The sequence below is a fragment of the Telmatherina bonti genome, assembly GCF_933228915.1.
Source record: "Telmatherina bonti genome assembly, chromosome: 12".
Taxonomy (NCBI): domain Eukaryota; kingdom Metazoa; phylum Chordata; class Actinopteri; order Atheriniformes; family Telmatherinidae; genus Telmatherina; species Telmatherina bonti.
The window spans coordinates 21,315,959-21,340,511 of record NC_136610.1 but is presented as its reverse complement, the minus strand read 5'-3'; the positions used below and the strand labels follow the sequence as shown (position 1 = coordinate 21,340,511).

The window sequence follows — 24,553 nt, the reverse complement described above, 5'->3', positions numbered from 1 at the left end:
AGCCAGGGACGGCAGAGGCGAAAGGCTGGACACGGCCGTACCACAGTCGTGCTTGTACGTCGTTACCTTGCCATCTGGACGAGCGGGTTCGTAACTGTTTGTGTCATTAGACATCTTTCACCTCGCCTGCTGGTTAGCATGGGAATGATTCAATATTTCACACATAGTGTGGAGGGGGCCGGGGAGGAGAGGCTTGGTGGGTCGGGGGCTCGCTGAATGCCTTTCAACGCCGAAGTGGCTCAGTCAGTCCGCTGAAGGGCCGATAAGAGAGACGAGAGCACTTCACTTTAAGGCGGCCGGAGATAAATAACAGTAGCCTGCCTCAACATGTAAACCACCGGCAGTAGTGTGAGACTCCGCTGCGCAGGAGCTGGACCCGTGCTGGAGGAGGTGGTGTTGGTCAGCGGAGTTAATATTGTTTGCTCCCTTTTCTTCCCATGGTCACTCCAGCGACACGAGCCCGTGTAATAAGTTGTATCACCCACCCCTCTGGTCCTTCTTCAGACGGATACTTTTCCCATATAAGTGCCAGTAAAGCCCATGCCTTCACTTTGTGACATTATTGGGTTGAAGGGATTATTTGTTTGCGAAACCGTCCGGCGACAGTCACTCTGTTGTGTTTTGTTGGGAGACGAAACAGCCTGATGGTGGTCAGGAGTTTAGTGTGGTTCTCCTTTCGGTCTTTGTGTGGCTTTATCCTGATGTTGACTTACCCTATCAGGAGATGTGACACATTACCACATTGTGTCCCTACGTCGCAGCCCAGGCATCCACTCAGTGGGGGAAATCGCTCCTGTCACTTGCTGTTTTCCACCCAAACATCTGTCTTTCATCTCGAAGCATCCCAGCTTCTGTGATATTTAGACAAGGTTTAGTAGTGAAGGCAGCCTGTCTGCTCAGTTAGAGTCTGTGTTTGTCTGCAGATGGACCGATCACCTGGGAGCCAGTTGCCGTTCTGTCGTTGTGCTCACCATCTCCAGTCACAGGCGCTGCGACCCGGAGCTCTCCGGAGTTTTTTCACGCTTATATTTATAACTGAGGCACACGCGATGTTTTAGGACGAGTATTTTGTTTTTTTTTGGACTTTCAGATGCGACACTGGATCGTGTGTCTTTAATGCCGTGGGCAGGACAGCGATCTGACCGGGTGGAAGTGGGCTACAGCAGGATAATGTGGTGTCTCGCATGCTGTTGTTCCTCAAAGGTATTTCCAGGCTCGACTTTGTTTCGTCTGGGCTGAGCTGCCCACAGCGTGTGCGCGCGGACCACTGCGTGAATTTGCTGGCCTACATCAGAACGGCTGAAATGAAATGTTGCGGAGCAGACCGCGATCGGAGCACAAAGACAAACTAGCTGTGAGCAACTGTTGTACGGTAATGTATGCAGACCCTCCTTTCACGGAGCGCTATCTGCATCGCTGGATTCCCCCTCAGCGCTCGCAGATTACAGCACAGATCAGTGTGTCTGTCATTGTGTGCACAATTTTCCTAATGTTTCAATGACTCTGGGTGAAACATTTCCAGTCCATCAAAGCTTTAATAGAGATTTTCTTTCTTACGTACTCCCTTTTGTAGTCGTCTCATTTACTTGCAGATGCGCTCGTCTGTGCTCGTCTCCCACATACGAGGATCTGTATAGCGTGGGTCCCGGTGTACACGGAAGTATTTCACATGTTGGTCTTCAGATGAAAGTGCTTTATGATTGACCCTGTGTGTTTTAATCATAATTGTATATATGTGTTTTATGTATATTTTTATTTGTATTCTGCTGTTCAAAAGCAAATCAAACACCTAGACCTTCATAAATCACAGTTTAATTTCCATTTGCTTGTAATCCTTAAATCTATAAACATGTGAAAACTTTGACTGATTTCAAGTCACTCACTGGTGTGTATGACTTAATCAACATAACACGTTCTTATAATAGATCATATGAGCAGTCTCAGTTGATTGCCTTATGAAGGATCACTGAATGAGCATACAGGGAGGACCCTGGGGTCTGAGAGAGGGCAGGGGCCACCTTAGCACAAGCTTCTGTTTGTTTCAAGTGACTGATAAGTCACAGAGAACTCGTAGAGCACCTGTGGCTTACATATATATATATATATATATATATATATATATATATATATATATATATATATATATATATATATATATATATATACAATTAACCATTCAAATTAGTAACATAATTTAAATTCTCTCTCCTATAAAATGTGCTTTTCCCTTGACTTGAGTGTTTGACCTTTGATAATGCATGATTACAAGGGACCATTTTCACATTTATCTGCAGAACAAAAAAAAGTTTCCATGTTTCTCTGTTTTGTATATTTTACTTACGCTCGAAGCTCTGAGCAGGTTTCATAAGTTATATATATTAGTAATGTTTCCAAAACGGCAGGCAAGTAAGATGCAAAAGACACAATTCTATAATCTGCAAATCATTTACAGATCATATTTAATTGAATGTAGTTAAAAATCTCTGTAAAATGATAAATTGGATGATTTCTTAAATGAAGTGTTCAAGTAAAATTTAACACCTAAAATATAGATAGAAGAGTTGGTATAGAGGCCTGTTTATCACAGCGTTTCATTGCCTTTTAACAACATGTTTTGTAATGAAACTTAACTGAGTTCTGTTGTTTTAAAAGTGAAATTTTAGCTCAGATTCACTTACAGTTTTTCCCTTCTCACAACAGAATTAACATGTGCACAAAAGTTAGTGCATTTCTAAAAACAATTAATACTAAGTGCAGAACCTTGTGGATGACCAGCAAAAGCATGTCACTGGCTAAAAATAGTTAATTCATTCCTCAAAAGCATGTATTTATGTTAATGAAACTGTCAAAGCCAGCAAAATGAAAAGTACTGTCACCACTGAGTATTAACAAGGTACTCAAGTGGCTTAGCCGTGTTTTTATTGTGACCGTCTGAACTGTAAATCCTTTTGAATACAAAACAGTCAGATCTCGGAGACAGGACCTGGAAATGCCCTAGACATCACTACACCTGATTTACAGCCATTTGAAAACTTCAGTAAAATTACATGTTACTGGTATTGGTAAAGTAACAAAATAAATGACACAGAAATATGATTTACATTTTACTTAATACACTCTTTGCCGTCTTGCTGACTCCTGTGCATCAAGACATTCTTGTGTGTCTGGTCACATACATCTACATCACATCTGATATCATCCCTTGTGACACGGTGAGAAAATTATCTCCATGAGTGATGAATCCCACCTCTGCAAGATATTTTGATAACTAGTTTAACTCTTTTGTCTATAATGACTCAAGCAGTGCAATGAAGACCATTAGTTTTATGGGGATTGACTATTTTGCAGTTTTAAGGATAGTTCATTTTGACTAATTTGACCAAAACAAATGACATGATATGAAAACACAGAGAACTGTATCAAATCAAACGCTACTTGCCCAAAAGCATTTGTAATTGGATCACTGCAATGAGAAATGCTACTCTGATGTGCTGAAAGGACTAATTGTTGTAGAGTTTGAACTAATAGTTATCAGAATGTTAATTCTGTTGTGAGAAATGCACCAAAGTGACTGAGAAATGCTGTAATATGATTTTTCTAGTAATGTATGCAGAATTTGGTTAGGCATTGTGTTGCTGAAGCAGACAAGCCTTCAGAGGGCTGTACTGCAAAGCAAGTTTAACACATTTCAACTTTCTTTATGCTCAACAAAATCAGAAGATTCCCTCAGAAATAACAGGCAGTCCAATAATTATGAGCTTTCTTTGTCAACTTGGGCTTTTCTTATCACATTGTCTGCATGCTGTCATAAAAAAGTTTTTTTTAATTTTTATTTGATATGACATTTAATTTATAATAAAGCAGGTTTCATAAATGGCCATATGTGAATAATATTAAAATTATTATGGCAAAAGTAAAAATTTTGCCACAATTTAAGACAACAGGGATCAGATCAGAAAACCAATAGTGTGTAAAGTAATTACTAAATACATTACTCACTTGCTGTGTATGTGCAGCTGCACAATAGTTTATAAACCTTCAACTTTATATTCACATGGGGGACTAGTTTTGACACTGTTGTAGACCACATGGAAAGCCCCTCAATTTCAGACCAAACACAAGTTAAATAACTTTGAGTGAATATTCTTAATAAACAGACTAATTAATTGACCTCTGTAGCCACTTTTAGATCCAATACCTGTTAGATCTATTATTGTCTTTAAAAATCAGCAAATAAGGAAACATATGTAGCCCACTCTGACTTTGCAGCTGACTGCATGGTTCCCATGGTAACATGACACAGGGTCTACGGTTTTCTTTTCCTGAATCTGCAAGCTTTTTTGGTGGGTTAACTTAAAGTTCAACAGGTTTCATATGTGACCGGTACTCTTAGCTGAGAATCACCATAAGTTTTTAGTGTTATTATTAAATTAAGATTCTAAGATTGACTGACTGTTAAATTGATTGTTAAATAATTGATTTCTCTCGGTCATTTGACTGTTTAACTTTAGTTTTTAACATCGGTCAAGCACTTTAACTTTGTTTATAATGTCAGGCATCAGCATAGATTCAGAATTTCTGTGTGAGGACATTTCAACCTCTCATTGGGAACTTGCTGTCTGGGGCATCATCAGTCAAAGAATCAGCAAAAATATAACACATTTTAGAGACAATTTATGTGAAACTGAACAGTAACTGGAGTAGGATATGAGTCCAGTCTAAGCTCCCTTTGTTATGTACCTGGTCTGAAGAGGGTCACCTTCATGGCACTGAAAGCTCCTCAATATTGAGTCCAACATACCTTCCTAAGTCATTTATTCATAGTACACCCCTCTGATGACATATTACTCCAAAACCTTAATATATACATCATCAACTGTGGTGCCTTCACAGGTGTGCAAGTTGCTCATGTCATGTGCATTAATGCCCCAGGAGCGTCATGGATGTGCACACAGATAATCTGCATATTTAGTTCCATTTGTTGATTCAGTCAGGAACCATTATTCAGTGAAGTAATCCTGAGTCTAAACGTCCAAATGCATTTAAAAGTCGTATCTGTATTTTCTATTTTATGGCATAATGTTAAGAAGATCATAGCTTTTCAATATTATGTTTTTTTTAGGTCCTTTTTGTATGGGCGCTTCTCCAGAACCTCTAGCGTTTCTTTTATTTTGAAGTTCAAGTATTTTGTGTGTCATTTAAAAGGGAATCCATGTGGATCTGCTGCAAATTGCCCATGGTTTATTTAAATTTTGCTTTCCATTTTCAACACAAACAGTGCCCTTTCAGCAGGACTTTAGAGTTAACTTGCAAGGTTACAGAAAAAATAAAGTGTGTTATGGTTGGTTAAGTTATTAAAAGATTCTGAAACTATGCATGAGGTGTGAATATATAGAAATAATCCAGTTTCTGTTCTGAACAGCTCTATCAGTTTATATAAGACAGTTCTAGTTCTGGATTAATGAGCACTCACATAAAGACAAAATGAACAACACACAATTAGTTTACAACACATCTCTTTGCTGCCCTGAAACGCTTTAGGAAATTGTTAAACATCAATTTCTTTTGTAAGCATCTCTGATAAAAACAAAGTTTTTAATTACCCATTAAACTAATTGTTTTATAAAATATTCTTTCACTAAAAATTTAAAAATAGTATTGTCCTTCAAATAAGAAAAGTACACACCTCATATTTTTTTCTTTTCTTATGTATTCCACAGCAAATCAGTGCATTTCAAAGAAAACTGCCCTGACTGGCTCGGCTGCCATCTGAGGCATGTTGTGCTAAAGAAACACCTATGCAGGTATATGTTTTTTTCTGTTGATGTTTGCTTACCTGATTAGCAAATTCTGACATTTTAGGAAATTAACACTGGCCTAATGAGCTTTTATTATTACTCAGGTGGAATCTACACTAATGAATGTAGGGGATGGAGGCACGGTGAGCAGAGAGATCAGTGCTCTAAATAAAACGTCCTCTAGTATGGTGGGAAATCCCCCCCAAACACTACCCCCCGAGTTTAGAGGAGATGTAAACTTCAGTCAACAAAACAAGACCACTCCAACAAGAGACTGTAAGACAGTAAAAGCGTGTTTGGACACTAGCAATTGCAATCACAGCCCTGAACCTCCTCCGCCTCAACAGCCTAATAATGCACCAATGTCCAGCTCAGTCCTCACCACCTCAGACAAGAGAACAGACAAAAGGACAGAAGCCCCTAAAGTCAGAGCCGATAGTGCTGGGGTCTTCCCCACCCCTCAGTGGCCAAGCAGTGTAAAAGCCAGCCAAGACTCTCTCAACCCTTGTCACAGCAATGTGATATCCAGTAAGAAATCACATTCACAAACGCAAGCCTTGCAAAGTGTTCCTCCAGGGTTTCAGTGCTCTGCCATGTTTAAACCAGCCCAGCCCGTTGCCTTTCTTCCTACTAATTTTTCTTCTCCACTTTGTAAAATCACTCTTCCACCAGCATTAGGTCAGATTGCAGCTTTGAGAGAAGGCACAGCTAGTCAGTTTCCAAAAGAAATCCACCCTCAAAGCTCAGGTGTTGGAGGGACCCCTCTCGTGCGGACCTATCCCTGCTCACTGTCTGTGGGCCGGAATCCAGACAAAAAGGCAGGCGGATCAATGTTAAAGCTCAAATCTAACCACTCATCAAGTAAGAATTCAAAATCTCTCGAACATAAATCGTTAGCCTCCGTGGTAGCCTCACCAGCTATTGCGCTACCGTTGCAACACCCGTCATTAACTTCCGCTGCACCCACCCACTACACCTTGTCTCCCACTGCTGCTATTTGCTGTGGCTCTGCACTGGCCAGCATCACCTCTCAGAGCAGACTGCTAAACCATGTGGAGAAAGGCAACAGCATGGATAAGACAACTACGGGTTGTCTTAACACAGCACCCCCTACTCCTATAGGGGACCACACAGCTAGCTCAATTGAACAAAGAGATGTACCTCTTGATTTGTCTGCAAAATCAAAACGTCCAAAATGCATAACGGATGCGCCAGTTTCTGTTATGGAGACTCTTATTAATGAGCCTAATCAGAGAGATTTTATGAATGCAAAAATTACTCATTCTACATCTTATAGCTCTGCTGTGCATTACCCGATCTTACCAAATACCCACAGGAACGGATCTCATCAGAAGCAAATAATTAGGACTCAGAATCACCAGGTCCCAGAAGCTAAACCAACATGGGGTAATGGATCTTCACAGGACTCAATAAAAACCATCCCTGGTACATATGTAGGCGTTGCTAGCCCCATATTGGCGTCTACCCTGAGAGGTAAAGATGGAAAAGGGACATTTGCTGATGAATTTCAGAGTTTTGCAAAGCAAGAGTTTATATCTATAATTGACCAAGGAGAGCATCTCGCCTCAGGGGAAAAGAAGCCATCTTGTCTGATGAAGGGTAACCAACATGCTCACAGTGTCAAGCATGTTAAAAACACCAGCACAGCCATAACTAAGACCTGTGCCCCTAAAGGAGCCCTCACAACTGCACTGTCAAGTCCTGCCAACACTCAGAGTCATCAGAAATCTGGATCTGGGAAGACACTGGTGCCATATTCTACTGCTGCTGTCAATCCTGTTTGGCAGCAGCCGTCTCTTCTTCCACACCAACCCTCACCTGTTCAGAGAAAAAATTCACAAGGATCTCTAAAGACAAAGGGCACTACAGTTACAGAGGGATGTAAAATTCAGACCACCCATCACAGCCCGTCCAAACCAGAGGATGATAAGTGGGAGAGAATGAAGTCTCCTTTGTCCAACCTTGCTTCTATAGTAAAGCAACAGACTCTTGAAACGACAGCACTGGCAGGTGAGGGTAATACCCAAGTCTCACCTTGTGCTACAAGAAAAGTTGATGTTCTGAATTCACTCGCTGGGTGCCAAGATGGCCAGCCCAAACAACCTTCTGGATTTGAATACCCACCTTACTGGTCTGTGGACAAATGGCCTGGTGTACAAGGGGAACTGACTCAAGCCATGAAAAGACCTGAGAAGGTGAACACTGCTGAGCCCCTGGAGAATGATACTGTTATGCACACCAGTCAGGAAGAGTACATGGGACAGCAAGCAAAGCAAGGCTCTACCAAGCATCCCGGCCAGTCTCAGCTCTTTGGAAGCAATGCATCAACAAATGGGAACATGACTGAAAGCAAGCTTGCGCAGGTGTTAGAGGGGGAGATATCAAAGAAAGAAAGCGAAAGAACCAACAGTCCCCAGAGTGAAAAATTGGAGGGTATGATTGCGTCCATTCTTACAGGCACTGGTGGAGGGGACAAGTTTGAGAAGAAGGCTAACAGAACCAAAGAGGAATTGGCAACCAAAGCAAAAAATGTTGCCACGAAACAGAAGAAGACCACCCCGAAGAAGCCAGAGAAGGTGAAGTCACCAGCAGACCTATTAAAAAAGGCAGGAAGGCAGAAAAAGCAGGACACAGAAAATACCCCTGTCAAAGTATCTCCAAACAAAAAGGTAAATCTAGAAAATAACATTTTCTATTTGCTGTTATATGTTGAATTATGTCAAAACAATTTTAAAATGGCAAATTTAACCATTTCTACTATCGAGTTTGACATTGAGTTTACTGTCACTGTTTTAATTTACGACTGATGATATAATATTGAAGGTCTCCTTGTGAGGTCCTTTCACAGTTACCCTGTAAGGTTTGTGATCAGTGACATCCAATACCATGTGCTCAGTTCTGTTCCTTCTGTATTTCAGCATAAGAATCAATGTGTAAATGTGCTGGAGCAGAATCTGTTAGCAGGGAAACCTTCCCCACAGTGTAAAAGAGCGATTCCAAAGGACAAAATCAGCCCCAATGAGGCAGAGCAACCAACCCGCAACAAAGCAGGTACAGGCTTTCTTTCTCATAATCCTGTGACATTTACTGTTTTTAATAGTTCTCCCAGCATATATGATCACAAGTGTTTTGTCGCTTTTATCTGTGTTAAACATGTATGCACAGTTGGATTAATCTTGGTATTCATTTTAGTGTGAGGGATAAATATCCTGCAGTAACTTGGAGTGGCATGTGTGCAGAACATGTCTCAAATTTCCTGTTATTGTTTTATTTTTTGTTTTTTGTCTGTTACAATTTCACAATTTATTTTTATTAATTTCGAACAAAAACAAAAGGACTTTGAAAAGAACAAATATTGGTTACAACAAATAAAATAAGTTTCTTAAGTTTGAAAAAGGGTTTCGGAAGAAGTTGGGCACTTGCAATCTAGCCCAAAACCCCCTTGTCAATGACACTATAAAATTTTTACAGCATGAAAAATACAGTATTACATTGTATACTGTTACATTTACACCAGCTTCTGTGTCTAGAATATAACTACCAAATGTGATTAATTCTGCTACAGATAAGAGGAGCCGTCCCCAGAGTGAAGAGACTTCAGTTTCTCTCAGTAAATCTGCCGTAACCAGGAAAGAGGTAGATGCAAGAGAGCCCTCCATCCCAAGACTGAGGAGAGGACGACGGCGAGCTGACGATGCTCGACTTGACCTCTGGGGCTTTGCAACACCTTCTCCTCCACCCCCACCAATGCCTCCTCCTGCTGCTTCTCCCCCAGTGTTATCCTCTCTAACTCCCACCCAGCCCGTCCGCCGACCAAGGGGGAGGCCTCGATCGAACACCCTGCCAGAACGCATGTTTCAGGGCAAGGCCAAGACTGCTGGTACAGAGGGGGATGCCCCTCCTCATAAGAAACGGCGGCGATATTCCAGTAAGAAGTATGAGACTGGTGACTATATCACAGAGAGAGACAAGCTGGAAGATGGAGAGCACCATGAAGACTCCATGAGAAAGGATACTGGAATTCCATCAGGTACACAACTCTGTTTTTATCTCACTGTTTTCAGACAGTTACAGTCATGACAACAATTACTCTAGTTATTAAAGAATAGATCTTTCAGAGTTGAATACACCTGCAGTGCTCTAAAATTTCCATTTACTTCTAGCAAGAAATGAAAAGTTGATTGACAGTAAGTTAGATCTGAGACTCAGTTATTGGTGATTAAAGAATTGGTTTATTGACAAGCAATGCATTAACTATATTTATTATTTCTAGGTTAATTAAAATAATTTCTTTGCATGAATTTTTAATTGAAATAATTAGTTACTTGAATCATTGTAGCTATAATTCAAAGTTATTTTTATTAATTATTTCAGTTCATTTAAACAGTGAAACATCAGTTGATAAAAGCCAGATTAGTAAGGCTGAATCATTCTTTTTTTAAGAACTTATCATACTTCATTCCATTTTTGGAAGCTGGACTTAGCAGTGACAAAAATTTGGGCACGTTTGCTTTTGATGGTATTTATCATCATTTGACATTTTACAGATTGAGTGATTATTCATTCTCTTTGGGGGAAAAAATGATCAATGAATCAGTGCTGACAACATCTGAAGCAAGTAATTGTAGAAGAAAATAGTACAATAACTTTGCATTATTCTCCACAGTTTTTTATCATAAATAAATGTAGAGCAACTACAGTAATGTGATATTTGCATTTACATACTTTCACTGAACACTTTATTAGGTACACTTTGCTAGGGTCCCTGTTCCCCTTCAGAACTGCCTTAATTCTTCATAGCAAACTGTAGGCTCAGTAAGGTGTGACAACATTCCTGAGATTTTAGTCTATCTTTACATGATGACATCACATAGTTGCTGCATCATGAGACTTTCCCATTACACCATATCCTAAAAGTGCTCCATTGGATTGATGTTTGGTGACTGTGGAAGCCATTGGAATACAGTAAACTCATCATGTTCATTATCTTGTTGGAAGTAGCTATCAGAGATGGTACACTGGTCATAAAGGATTGGACATGGTCAGCAGCAATACTCTGATTGGCTTTGGTCTTTAACCATGGCCATTTGGTACTAAAAGGCCAAAAGCAGTCCTCAAGGGCCACAATCCCGCAGGTTTTCCATGTATCCCTTCAGAACACATCTTACCTAAATTAATGAGTCATTGTGTAGAACTTCATTGGCTGTCGGATCTATTTAGTTTGAGTCAGGTGTGTTGGAACAGGGACACATGGGAAAACCTGCCGGACAGCAGCCTTTAAGGATTGACTTTGGACATCTCAGGCCTAAAGTATGCCAAGAAAATAAACCCTACACCATTACACCAGTACCACAAGGCTGAAATAATAACATAAGGCAGGATGGATTCATGCTTTCATGTTGTTGTTTTTTTCCAAATTCTGACTTTCACTGAAATTGAGATACATCAGACCAGGCAACACTGTCAATCTTCTGTTGTCCAATCATGGCGAGTCTGTGTGAATTTAAACCCCAGTTTCTCTTTTTTTGAGCTGACAAGAGTGTCACAAAGTGTGGTCTTCAACTGCTGTATCTCATCACCTTCAAAGTTTGGTGGGTCATGCTTTCAAAGATGTTATTTTGCATACTTTGTTGTACCAGCGGTTATTTCAGTTCTTGTTGCTATTTTATCATCTCCAACCAGTCTGCCCACTCTGCTCTGACATCAGTCATTTTGTTCCAGACAACTACTGCTCACTGGATAGAGATAGTTCTGCTCAAACATACCTGTAATTCAACTGTTGTATACTCAGACCAGTCTGTCTGGCACCAACAGCCATGTCACATTCAAAGTCATGTAAATCCTCTTTCTTCCCCATCCTGACTCTTGGTTTGAAGTCGTCTTGATCTTATTTACATGTCCAAATGTATAGAGCTGCTTTTATGTGGTTGGCTGATTAGTTATATCTGTTAACAAGTAGTTAAATTTCACTCATTTTCTGAACTACTTTGTCCGATTAAGGGTTTCAGGGAAGCTGGAGTCATTGGGTAAGAGGTGGGGTAAACCCTGGACAGGTTGCCAGTCCATCACAGGGCCTCACAGAGAGACACACAACCATTCATGCTCACACTCACTCCTAGGGACAATTTAGAGTAACTAGTTAACCTGACATGCATGTCTTTGTATGATGGGAGAAAGCCGGAGTACCAGGAGAAAACCCACACACATACACGGCGAGAACACGCTAACTCCACATGAAAGGCCACCATCACATGTAAACAAAGATCTCATTTCTATTAGGGGTGGGGAAATCAAAATTTTTTTTAAAAAAGAATCGAATATCTAGATTTTTGGCTTCACAAATTTAAAATAGATTTTAAAAAAAAAATAATTTTTTTCAAATGAATAAAAATAATTCATTATAAATTTTTTTTCATTTTTATTGTTTTTATTGGTCTTTTTCCTTGTCTTCTTGGGCATTATAGCAGCAGAATGATGATCTGGCTACTTTTTCCTAATTGAATCAAGAAAGATGACGAGCAAAAACAAGTTTGGTACTTTTTTTTCTTTTTCTTTGCTTTTAATCTACAAAAATCAGCAATATCGAAGAATTGTGAGAATCGCAATTTAAATTGAATCTGCACCCAAAAAATTGGAATCGAATCAAATCAGGACAAATGCATATTGTCACAGCCCTAATTTCTATCTTTATTTCCTGTTTCATTTTCTCTTCTTTAATGAGAAGCTGAGTAGCTTGTCAAGCCAGAAATGTAAATTTGTACTGAAATTGGTGTCAGGATAATTCTCATAATCACAGAGCTGCGATTCTTGAACAATATGTATTATTTCCTCCATCAAGGCAGAGGTCACGTATTGGGTGGCGTTGGTTGGTCTGTCTGGCTGTTGGCAACATAGCTCAAAGTTCTGGACAGATTTTCCTCAGGCCTGACTAATCTGTTGCTGAGACTACTTGGGTCCAGAGAGAGGCAGGGCAACTTCCTCCAAGTTTTTCTAAGCACACATCTGCTCAGAGATCAATAAGTGTTGTGACTTCTTTTGAGAAACTGGTGAAATCTCCTTGATCATTTATTTTCAGTTCACCTACATCAGAATGTAGTAGCTCCAATTGTTCATAAAATGTGTGTTTACTGTCAAAGCAATGCTTGAACTAATCACTAGTGCCCCCACACTGGCCAAGGCCAGGCTGGATTATAATCTGTATTTTGCCTTCTGCCGACATTTCCTTTTTAGAGCCAATAATGTCAATATTCTTTGATTCAGTTATGATATTGTTTTCTTCGACTTGGGTGCCTTTTCCTGTCCTTTGGCTGGCTTATGTATTTGCAGAGGCAGAGCAGACACTTTGCAGACTGGTTAATGAGGAGTCCTACTTCTAACTAAAGTTATATTCACACCCTTACATCTGGCATGAATGTGGGAAAAGCATCCACAGGTTGAAATTTAAATCCTTCATAACTATTTAGCTAGTGTGGTCTTGGTCCAGACAAGACTGTATTTGATCAGAAGGTTGTCCACCTGTTGGTGACTGTTTTTGCTTGGTATGAATTCTGTTATGACTGTTCATTCCTGCTTCTATATCCACTCGTTTATTATGTTAAATCTCATGCTTGATGGAAGGAAAGGTTAGCAAATTTTCCAATCTGGTTAACAGGGAAAAAGACTTGTGTGGAAGTGTAACTGCTATGAATCAGTTAGAATCTAAGATCTAATTTCTTTCATTTATAACTTTATACTGCAACTGGAGTCATGCAGCTCGTGGTGTGACACTTAAATACATGACACCTTAACACATCTGGGAAATTCAGGCAGGATGGAGTGTTGCATTTACATGCTAATTGAGAAAAATCAGGTCTTTGGATACCTTGTAAAACTGCTAAAGTCTTTAAATATATATCACTGGAGATCTACTAAGTTAAATGTTCCGTGATGAAATAGCATATGTGTCTGAGCGGAGTCTGACTGAAACTCACAGTTTTAGCTAACATTCCTGAAATATGTCAGATCTCCCTCTGGAGGTTTGTGTGATGTACCTGTAACAGCAGACTCAGGGTTTCCAGTAGAAAAGCAGAGTAGTTCATAGAGGAAAGTTGTCCTGTTCCAACAGAAAATAGCAAACCAGAGAAACACTGCCTGCTTAATGTACAGCATGTAAAGTATTCCATTCTACATGTCAGGCATGATGATATTAATGATAAATTGATTTAATTAACAATCAAATGAGAGGGTTTGGCAATTTAAACCAAGATTAACATTTCTAGTTTGTCTGTTTGGTACCAGTGAATATATTTAATGTTATTTGTCAATGCAGATGCACAGGCAGATCAGTGTCCAAGTCAAGCTGCCTCCAGTCCAGAGTCTCCCCCAAGGAGACCTTCATTCACTCGCTCAGGATCGGTCCGCTACCAGGAAAGTGAGGAGTCTTTGGGGTGCAATGACAAACCTTCAGGAAAAAGGAAGTTCAAAAGCAAACATTTATGTGATGGTGAAGAGCAGAAAGTAAGAATCGGATGATGCCTGTTACATTACGCTACAGTTTAAGTCATGCAACAATAAATTAGATTCCAGTGCCCCCTTGTGGCCTGATAAAATGCTGTTTGTTTGTGCTTTTTTAGAGTAAGACCAAACCTCGAAGCTTGGGGAGGCGTGGTGCCTCCCTCCCCCTTGGCCATGATGGTACAGGATTGAAAAGAGCAGTTACCCCACCACCCATTCCAAAAAAATTGTCATCTTCTCCATCCCCTAAGAAAAGTTTGTCGGGAAAAACCAGTGATCCAGAATCACCACCAAAAAGGCCCGTCCCCCCAGAGGTCCGTCGGCTGATTGTCAATAAAAATGCAGGCGAGACTCTGCTGCAACGGGCCGCTCGTCTCGGCTATCAGGTAAACTCCCACCTGTTGGCTTCTGTCATCCCTAACAATATGACTCTGTAAAGCACGGCAGTCTGACTCTTTCTCCTTCCTCTGCTCTGCTTGGCAGGACGTGGTCCAGTATTGTCTTGAAAAGGACATCAGGGAGGTCAATCGGCGTGATAATGCAGGTTACACTGCCCTTCATGAGGCGTCCTCACGAGGATGGACTCAGATTGTCCAGATGCTTCTGAAACATGGTGCAGATGTCAACTGCAGTGCTCAGGATGGAACTCGGTGAGTTCATGGTGGATGATGGCATTTGTAGTTAAGGATACCTTAGTGTTGCCATGCATGTACAATAATCTAAGAAATTTAAGCATGAATATTATCTCTTGCCCTTTTAAAAATGTTTTTTTAAAGCAATATAATGTTATATAAATGTATATAACATTATATTGCGTTTTTTAAAAGCAATATAATATTATATAAATGTAGGGTAAGCACTTTCTAGATTTTTGCTACCACCTGTCCAGCATCTCACATTCCTCAATGAACAATACAAACATGCTCTGATATTTTTTGTGTGTGTGTACTGTTTGTTTGCCATATTGCTGCATTATTTTTTTCTCAACTTTCACTGCCCCTAAATCATTTCTCCCCCCCCCCCCCCCCCCTCAGACCCCTTCATGATGCAGTAGCAAGTGATAACCTTCCGATAGTTTGGCTGCTCCTGAACCACGGTGCAGATCCGACTCTGGCAACCTATTCTGGACACACACCGGTCAAACTGGCACATAGTCAGAGCATGAAGACCTTCCTCACAGGTATTAAGACTTTTTAATACTTGTGAGTTTTTGAAAAACTAACTTTGACTAAATGATCAAAGAGCTGAAATATTTTACGAGAGCTGAGAATATTTTTACATCATCAACGTTTCAGATGCAATACCCATCACAGCATAAAGACTTTCATCAAGAAAACTGAAAGCAGAGAGAGAAATAGATATATACAAACTTATCTTTAACTTAAATACAACTGCTTGATTATTAAACTCTTTCTACATCTATTTAGCACAGTGAGTTAAATTTAAGTGGTCTGCTTAAAGAACAAGGGAGAAGTTTGGAGCTAAATCTTAATCTGGTTTCTCAGTTTGACAGCAGCTGTTCTCAGACATTACACCATCAAGCTCTAATTTATGATACACAAGTAAATGAAATGAACATGAGTTTGCCAGGTACAGATGTTATTGATAAAAGAATGATTGATTAAATGGTCCTTAACAATGTAATCAATCAAACCAATATAAACTGACAAGATTGAGTTGACTTAATTCTTTGTGTTCCTCTCTGGGATGACTTTCCATTCCAGTAAGATTTGGAGGTTATTTACTGCAGATTAACTTTATGTCATACATAGTTCATCTTAGTGCTTTTCTTTCGGGGGTGGGGTCCAGGGAGTGTTCTTATAAACATTAGGCCTGTGACAATATGCTTTTGTCCCAATTCGATTCGATTCTGATTTTTTGGCTGCCGATTCGATTTAAATTGCGATTCTTGCAATTCTTTGACATTGCTGATTTTTGTAAATTAACAAAAAAAAAACAAAAAAACTTTTTTTGCTTGTCATTTTTCTTGATTTCAATTAGGAAAAAACAACAGAGTAGCCAGATCATCATTCTGCTGCTATAATGCCCAAGAAGACAAGTAAAAAGATAAATAAAAACAATAACAATGAAAACATTTATAACGAATTATTTCTATTTGTTTAAAAAAAAAAGATTTTTTGACAAAAAAAAAAATCTATTTTGAAATTGTGAAGCAAAAAATCTCAATTTTCTATTTTCGGTTAGATTTTCCCACCCCTAATAAACATATTTCAGTTAGTTGGCTGAACACAAGACTTACTGTGGAATAAAAATGAGAAAGATTCAAGCCTTCTCAGGAGATAGTTGCTTTGCAAAGATAGGCAATAGTTTTCATCATAAAATGCATCTTAAGCTTTAACAGTTTGTTGTAACTTTGGAGTTGATGATTATGTGCATTACTACAATTCACAGTTTATTTCTCGTGGTTAATGAATCAGCTGATCTGATTACTTCCACCTCTGCCTTCCTGTGAAATCTGTGACATGCATGATCCACTCTTGTCATACCAGAGCAACAAAAAAAAATCCCAATCCCATCTCATTGCTGCCATGGCCTATTTGCTTTGACGGTTCAAGTTTATTGTGATTATGTTGATTATTTGAAGCTATTGCCAGGTATTTACCTTTAATGATCTCATCACTTGTACACTGACCAAAGAAAAAGTTTTACTTTTAACCATTCAGTCCTATGTCAAATGACTCCAAAGTAATCATGGTTGGATATTGGCTTCACATACAATTACCATTGATGAGAATTTATAATCTGCATGTATATGCTTATTTTTACTTGGGCTTGGGGCCTCTCTAGTGGGCACAGACCAGTTCTTCCTCACAGAAAGACACATTTGTTGCCTTTCAAAGCCTCTGACATTGAGGCTGTAAAATGAACAGCAACAACCTAGCCAAAAATAGGTGAGAGTGATCAATTTCTATCTCACCAAGACAGCTGGTTGCTTACTTTGAGTCCTGCTGTTTGGGTCTGAAGGCTGCAGTCCAGTCCAAATGATAAACCACACTAATCATTACAGAAAATTATTGTAAAACCAAGTGACAACACAGCCTGTAGGATACAGTGTAATACCGTCACTTCATGTTGTCATAGTTACATTCTTGTCCTCTGGGAGTTCGCGGTAGCCTAGATTCTGGACTGGTTCTGAATAGATTAGGGCTTTCAGGTGTACCCAGACTAAATAAACACATACAAGCTAGTTTTGGTGTAGAAATAACATATATTTCTAATACAAGCCTGCTGTTCTCAGCTGTTATCCATTTATCATCTGTAAATTGACCATATCACAAAAACCAGTTACTTGAACTGTGAAGAAGCTCTCATTTCTCCCAATCCCATCATTTACTTATTCCTGACAAGATAATTATTATCAGACCACATTCTTATGTTTAATACAAATAGTTGTTACTATTTGTTACTAAAATAATCTAACCCTTTTATCTCTTTCAGAATATTTTACAGATCTGGAAGGTCGCAATGAGCAGGATCACAGTTTACCATGGGACTTCTACAGCAGCTCCCTGTTTGGTAAGAAACCTACAGTTAATGAAACGTCAGGAAATTTTTCATCTAAACATTTTGCTATCATTTCTAAGAAAAACAAAAGGAGTTGAAATCACATTCCTCTGCTGTTCTTGAGCCAAACATATTGATGCTTGTGAGACTAATGAGCAGGTTGATACACGTTAAGAGGTCCAAATAATGCTCAACCACAGACGGTCAATTATCCATCAGACAGAGACCAGGGTTATGGTTGCAAGGAAGAATGCTGGAATGCCTCAGAGAATGTGGACCCAGTCCCAGTCCTCACTCTATTGGCTATATCTCTTAGTTTTTATTTTGGGGATCATAGTGTAGTGATCATTTTGCAATCCAAATGGACCCAAAGCCTTGATTGCAAACCTCAATAACTACTAAACTTTGATCTCTAAGAGAAAAGGGGCACCTACCCTCCAGCAAGAATGAAAACTGAGGGAGCAAAGGCTGTGAGGAAGAATTGGTATTGGCCTTCAAGCTGCAGCCTAAATAATGCAGTTAAATATAGAATTACTTTTAGTTAATGGTGAAAGTATTTTTAAACAAGTATAAAAACTAAGTTATTGTGGTGAATTAAGTAGTCTCGCTGCCTGAGGAAAAAAAAGCACTTTTCCATCAATTAGTGAAGTTCAACAGGTTGTTCACCTGTTTACCTGCTTATCTGTACCACTAAAACAGATCAATTGCTGATGTCATCAATGATCAGTCTGCTGATCTGCAGGTTTCAATGCAGCTGTTTATCTTAGCGTTGTCATTAGTTTGTGCAGTTTGAACTGTGTGTTTTCACAGTAAACTTAACAAGGCAGTTTTGTCAGGTGGATCATGCTCACTGCCAGTAATACCTCAGGCTGCCCATGCTGCTGGTGATAGAATAGTCACTCTTCTGAGATACCTGTGAACAGTGACTTGAGATACTGATGATATTTTAATTGGCTGTGGAAGACATTAGTGCTCAGAATAGAAAAAAGTCAAGAAAACTAAGAAAATGTTGAAACTTTTATTGTGTTAATCAGAGGCTATATTAGGATTGAAATGGCAAGTTTACAAAAGAGCCGTGTATTGTTTGGTTTGAAGAGACCGGCCACTAGAGGGCATTCAGAGATTGTGTACTGCAGCAGCGAGTCATCTGCTCTTCTTGCACTAACATCAGCAAACTTCACTCTGCAGAGACTGAACAGGAGCCGTGCTGGGACTTCCTGTTATCGGAGCAAAACCAGGAGGAGGAGGATGAGAACAGACCTGAGAAGACTGAGCGGGATTTGGACAAAGATTGTCTTCTGTTCGAATTCTCCTCTGAACCTCTCCTACCCTGCTATCATGTTCAGGTGTCATTAACACAGGGGTGAGTGCACAAAGATGAGAAATCAACATGTGGACATCTGTACGCATAATGAGGGCTCATGTTAGCTTAATCACAAAACTGTTTGAATTAGTCATATGTTTGACTGCTTCGAAGGAAGTTAGCTCCACTTATAGCTGTCACAGTCCTCTACTGCCACACAGGGATGGATGTCAAGTTTAACTTTTTTTTTAAAATAAATTATTGCAGTCTAGAGAAGATTGTTTAAGATTGGAGCATAAAACCATCCTGCAGCTCTGACTCATGACTATATGGCAGCTGTCTTGACTTAAAATCTTAGTTTTCTCTATTTAATAGATATGTATCTTTTCTATCTTCATTTTTACTGTTTGTCTGTAATAACTTTGTAATAACAGGAACTAATAAAACAGTCATTCCTTTTCTATATTGCTTAGTCCAAATAAGGATCACAGGGAAGCCTATCTTGGCAATCGTCAGCTGAGAGGCAGGGTACACCCTGGACAGATCGCCAGTTAATAACCAGAGCTAAATAAATGTTATTTCAATTCAAAATAGTACCACTAGGGTCACATTTACCACTGCATTGCATCAGTTGCATATTTAGCAACACTTACCTGTGGTTTTAAAAGGGAAATGCACCCATACTTGTTTGATACTGTTGGACTGCCAGTAGGTCATTTTGACACTCTGACCTTTGGTAAATGGCCTGTATTAACATAACGCTTTTCCAGTCATGTTGCTAACAGACAGACAAACCAACATCACCACAATAAGCACAAATGTCACCTTAAAAAAAAAAAAAGAAAAGCTTATTAGCAAATTATTTATTTTACTTAATATTTTAGACATAATCTAAATGTTTCTGTGAACATCGTTGTTTTAGGTAGAATCCTAAGATAGACTGAAGTGATGGTTTTAAGGGAAACACCACATTTTTCAGGCAACAAAGCACACTAAGGCGCAGCTTCAATTACAGAGTTTATTTCTGTGCTTAAGTCATATATAAAGCGCCCCACGTTATTGGGCACATGCTAAAACAAATGTAAAAAAGTGAGTTTGGTTGATCTTCTTTCGAGTACGGTACATATTTGAAAATACACACATTTTATGATCAATCTGTTGTCACAAATCCATCAGAGTCCTCATCTTCTCTATCTGAATTGAACAGCTGGGCAATTTCACCATCAAGCGTAGCAGGTTCTCTCTCATCTTTATTGGAGTCAGTCTCTTTGCTGGCTGGCTGCTCAGCAATGACACCAGCTTTTGCAAAAGCTCAGACAACAGTTGAAGGAGATACCTTAGCCCAGACATCCACAATCTATTCACATATGGTGGCGTAACTCGCCCAGCGCTGCCTCCCCGTCTTTGTAAAGGTGTGTCCGCTGTCTCTCATCCATCGCTCCCACGACGCTCACTTCACTTTAAACGGTCTGTTCACACAACGTCCAGAGGTTGGAGTTCTTTTGTTAATCTTCCCAGAATGAAGCCAAGGTCTGAATTCGTTTGCTTCACTTGATTTTTCACAGTAGATTTTGGAACTCGGTACACACACAAGGCTCACCAGGTTTAAAGGCGCACCGTCAATTTTTGAGAAACTGAAAGGCTTTTAAGTGTTCCTTATGGGGATGAAAATACGGTACATGAACAAATTCTATTCCTTTAGGATGATATCTATAAGGAAAGAAGATATTAATATGATAAGACTTAATAACAGCCTGATGATGGATGTTTTCTCACCAGCTGAAAATATTTGGCGCTAAATGTGCTAATTCATATCTAAACAGTGATGCACATGCACGGGTATGAATTACACATTGATAAGCACATTTATAAAATAGTACACTTTATTCTCTGCTTACTGGAGACAAGCTCAATTACTCAAAGCTGTTGTGTTAGTTCTGAAAAGATGTAAATTATTAAACTAATACTGTGTCCTAAATGACAATCACACACTCACACTGTGACTTTACAACACAGTTGAAAAACAGCTGATTCTGCTCCTGTCAGAGATTTTTTCTGCACTTTCAAAGAAAGTACAGAAAGTTGTTTTATTGCTTTGTGCCTAAAAAACTGCTAAACATTTATCTCTTTTGCTGAATAAATGTAACATTATCTGTCAGATTCCCAGCTGCTTTTTCATGTCTTAAAGGTTGCAGTTCGCAGTGAGTTCAGGTGAATATGTCATGTCTGACAGCAGAAGCCTAAAATGGCATATGTAAAGTTTTACATCTTCTAATGTCAGAATTTTCTCCTCTCACAGCTTTTGTAACTGGTTCCTCCTGGCAGACGTGCTGAAGCGTCTGAAGATGTCAGCGCGGATCTTCCGGGCCCGGTACCCACAATTTGAGGTAGTGAGTTTGTCGCAAGCTGAATTCTGGAGGCAGGTTTCTGTCAGCCAGGTGAGCTCTGCTTTAGCTTCTCACCACAAGGGCAAATATAAGCAGGAAGACAAGGAAGAAGAGGAAGAGGGACTTGTAGATCTGGTGTGTTGTGTACCAGAGCTCCAGAGACTACTAGGTTCCTCCATTCACATCCTGCCAGAGGATGAAGAGGAAGAAGAGATCCTGAAAAACGCAGCGAAGCCTCGAAGCTGATAGCCTCTTCTCCACCATCCTCCTCCACCATGCAGACAGACTGCTTTCGTCTGGTCAGACCAGGTCCTTCCATGCAAGCAGCAGCTCATACGAAGCTTCTCCGTCCGATGTAATGAGGGTCATAGGTTTAACTTAACTCCAGTAAAGACTTGACACTCCACCTTTGACCTCATGCACAGGAGTGGTCAGTGCTGGAAAGCAGCTTTCAGGTTCCTATCTATAGGTATATTTGAATACACAAGAAACTTTTTTTTATTGATTATGTATGTATATGGTAGTGTATATGTATATCTTGCCATCAGGGTTACCATGTTTGGTTATATAAATGACTTCTTGTGGCAAGGGACGGATCAATTTTGGACTTCTTGATTGAGTTTGTTCCTGAGGGAAAGCGATATTTTTCAGCAGGAGGTAATCCAAGGCTTTTTAACTTGGTGAACTCTTGTGTAAAGCTAAGACGCTTAAGTCAGGGAGGCCACTGGCCCAGATGGTTTCTCTGTAAACCCCAGAGATCTGGAGACCTGCAAAGAAAGGTGACCATGGCACATAATCACCCTCCCAGCTCAGAGCTACATTTCTACACGCTCCTCTGTTTCACTTCATCATCCTCAAGAGATCATGACTGGACACATCTGCGAGCTTATCTTCCCTCAGCAGTTCCCAAAGTAAACCTAGGCAACACTAAGCAGCTCCTGTCCCTTCCTGCAGTGTGATATAATGTCATTTTGGAGCTTGACATTGATAGTTTGTTTACAGAGTGGGACAGACGGTAGTTTTCCAATCCTCATAAAGTGAAACAGAATCCTGTGGATATTTCTCAGAGGAAGAACTGTACCATCTCTGGAGTCCAGAGGAACTGAAATGCCCTCTTAACTGCAGCCACGATTGTCCCCTACGTCCCGATATAGTGTTTTCAGATCCCAGAGTGCTTTTGTGTTGCAGTGTTTCATTTACACTGTTTGTTGTGCTTAATTTAATAGTTATTAATATATTTGACCTCTTGTGTATTTGACAACTTTATCTATGAAAAATGCGTTCTATGGTTGGTGCTTCATTCTAAAATGTACTTACTAGGATCCCTTTATTATGAGATTTTCTTCCCGTATTCAAAAACAGTATTTCAAAAAGCAAAAGTACAGTTTTATTGTACTGGTGCTAAGATAGATTTTGTGTTGACAATCAATGAAGTTTTGGTTTGAAGTCACAAACTAAAAAAAAAAATTAAAAAAAAGTTATTTAAGAGACTTAAGGTGTAAATTATAGTTTAGCTGATGTAAAATGGGATACAACAAGACTGGACGACTAAGAAGTGTGTGAGATCCTGAAAAAGTCTTTTATTTGATTCTTTTATAAGAAATCAAGCAAAATAAAGCATGATTGTTAATCAGTTTGTTTTGTCTAATTATTACATTAAATTACACAGTATGTTTAGGGTGTGGTTCTTCCTCAGGCTTTATTTAAAAGGCCTTTTGTGCTTTTTGGCACAAAGTCATGTTTGCAGCAGCTTTTTTCACTCGCTTCATAAAAATGAGCCTGACCTGAAATGAAAGCGGGATTGTTGTTGTTGGTACTGATGCTTTTTCTCTCAGTCACTTCTCAGTTGGCCTTGAGCTTTTTTATCCTTGACTTTTTTTTTTTTTTAAATGTATTTCTACCAAATGTATTTACACGAGGGAAAGTTGAATTCATAAACTTAGTAATGTTCAGCTTACAACCTTTTTTTTTTCTGAAATGACCCAGTCATCTGTCCATCGCAGAAAAACAATTATTCACACTCATTCCTAGAGAGAATTTAGGAACTCCGGTCTCCAGTAGCCTTTACTTAGACTGTGGGGGAAGCCAGAAAACCAGTGCATGCAGGTGAAAATACAGAAAAGCCCAGAAGTTTGAACCAGGAACCTTGCAGTGAGACAGCGGTTCAATCCCTACACCACCGTGCAGCCAACAAGTTGCAATACCGATTTGTGACTTTTTATTTGGCTTTAGCTTTTTAGCCTTGAGTTTAGCTTTATCTCTGCAACACTTCAGCAAAAACGTCGAATTCCATTATCAGTGAAGTATAAGTGTTAACGCAGCAGTGATGCCATGCAGGATCATCCTGTAAGTTAACAGCCATAGATACAACTAAAAACAGCATTTCTTACAATAAATTACCACTGTAAACCTTAAATTGTCTGATTTACAGGTGCCACAATGTTGTTGGAAAATTCAAATAGCCTCTTCCTGTCAGCAGATTGTGAAGTTTGACATTATTTGATCCACTAGAGGGAACCAATGACAGAAACTCTGTTCATATCACAGTTGGCAGGAACAATCCTCTGCCTGCTGCTTTCTCGGTCTCATCTCAGCCGTCACAAATTTGGAGATTAGTTCTGACTTCAGTAACGTTACAGCTTCATATGTCTTTTGTAATAAACCTGAGGTATCACAGTAATCAGATAAGATATCACAAAGCTACTCTGCCACCTTAGTTCTGCTGTCTCCTTCAAGGAACATCTGAGAACAAGCTGAATATGAATTTTAGATATGACAGCTAATCACTGACCTGACCATGCTGTTCAAGCACACAGCGCAGCCTCATTCTGTTAGACCAGCAGACGGCTGATAACTCGTAGGAGTCTTCGTTCAGGGACACAAAACATACAGAAATGTGATATCCAAGTTGAATCGAGGACAGTTTAACAAAACTCTTACCATGATGGAGCTGCAGCTTTGATTACCATTCAGGTTCAGCATTTTTCTGCTAGTACACAGGCCCTGTTTGAAGCCCCAGTGTGAAG

At 39.5% G+C, this 24,553-nt stretch overlaps 1 protein-coding gene across 1 annotated transcript; it reads left to right on the top strand.

Moving 5' to 3' along the window:
* Positions 1-24,306, top strand: bcorl1 (BCL6 corepressor-like 1). The gene is made up of 12 exons (XM_079249919.1): positions 1-86; positions 5,721-5,804; positions 5,903-8,488; positions 8,738-8,870; positions 9,385-9,849; positions 14,128-14,315; positions 14,432-14,698; positions 14,796-14,962; positions 15,347-15,492; positions 17,772-17,849; positions 19,026-19,200; positions 21,440-24,306. The coding sequence occupies exons 2-12, from the start codon at positions 5,799-5,801 to the stop codon at positions 21,771-21,773; spliced, it is 4,545 nt and encodes a 1,514-aa protein (XP_079106045.1). The 5' UTR covers positions 1-86; positions 5,721-5,798; the 3' UTR covers positions 21,774-24,306.
* The last annotated feature ends 247 nt before the right edge of the window (positions 24,307-24,553 follow it).

What these genes read in the sequence shown, in the direction of transcription:
- bcorl1 (XM_079249919.1), top strand. An exon ending in GGATACTGGAATTCCATCAG is followed by an intron (nt 9,850 to 14,127) that starts GTACACAACTCT and finishes TTGTCAATGCAG; the next exon opens with ATGCACAGGCAGATCAGTGT. An exon ending in AGTGCTCAGGATGGAACTCG is followed by an intron (nt 14,963 to 15,346) that starts GTGAGTTCATGG and finishes CCCCCCCCTCAG; the next exon opens with ACCCCTTCATGATGCAGTAG.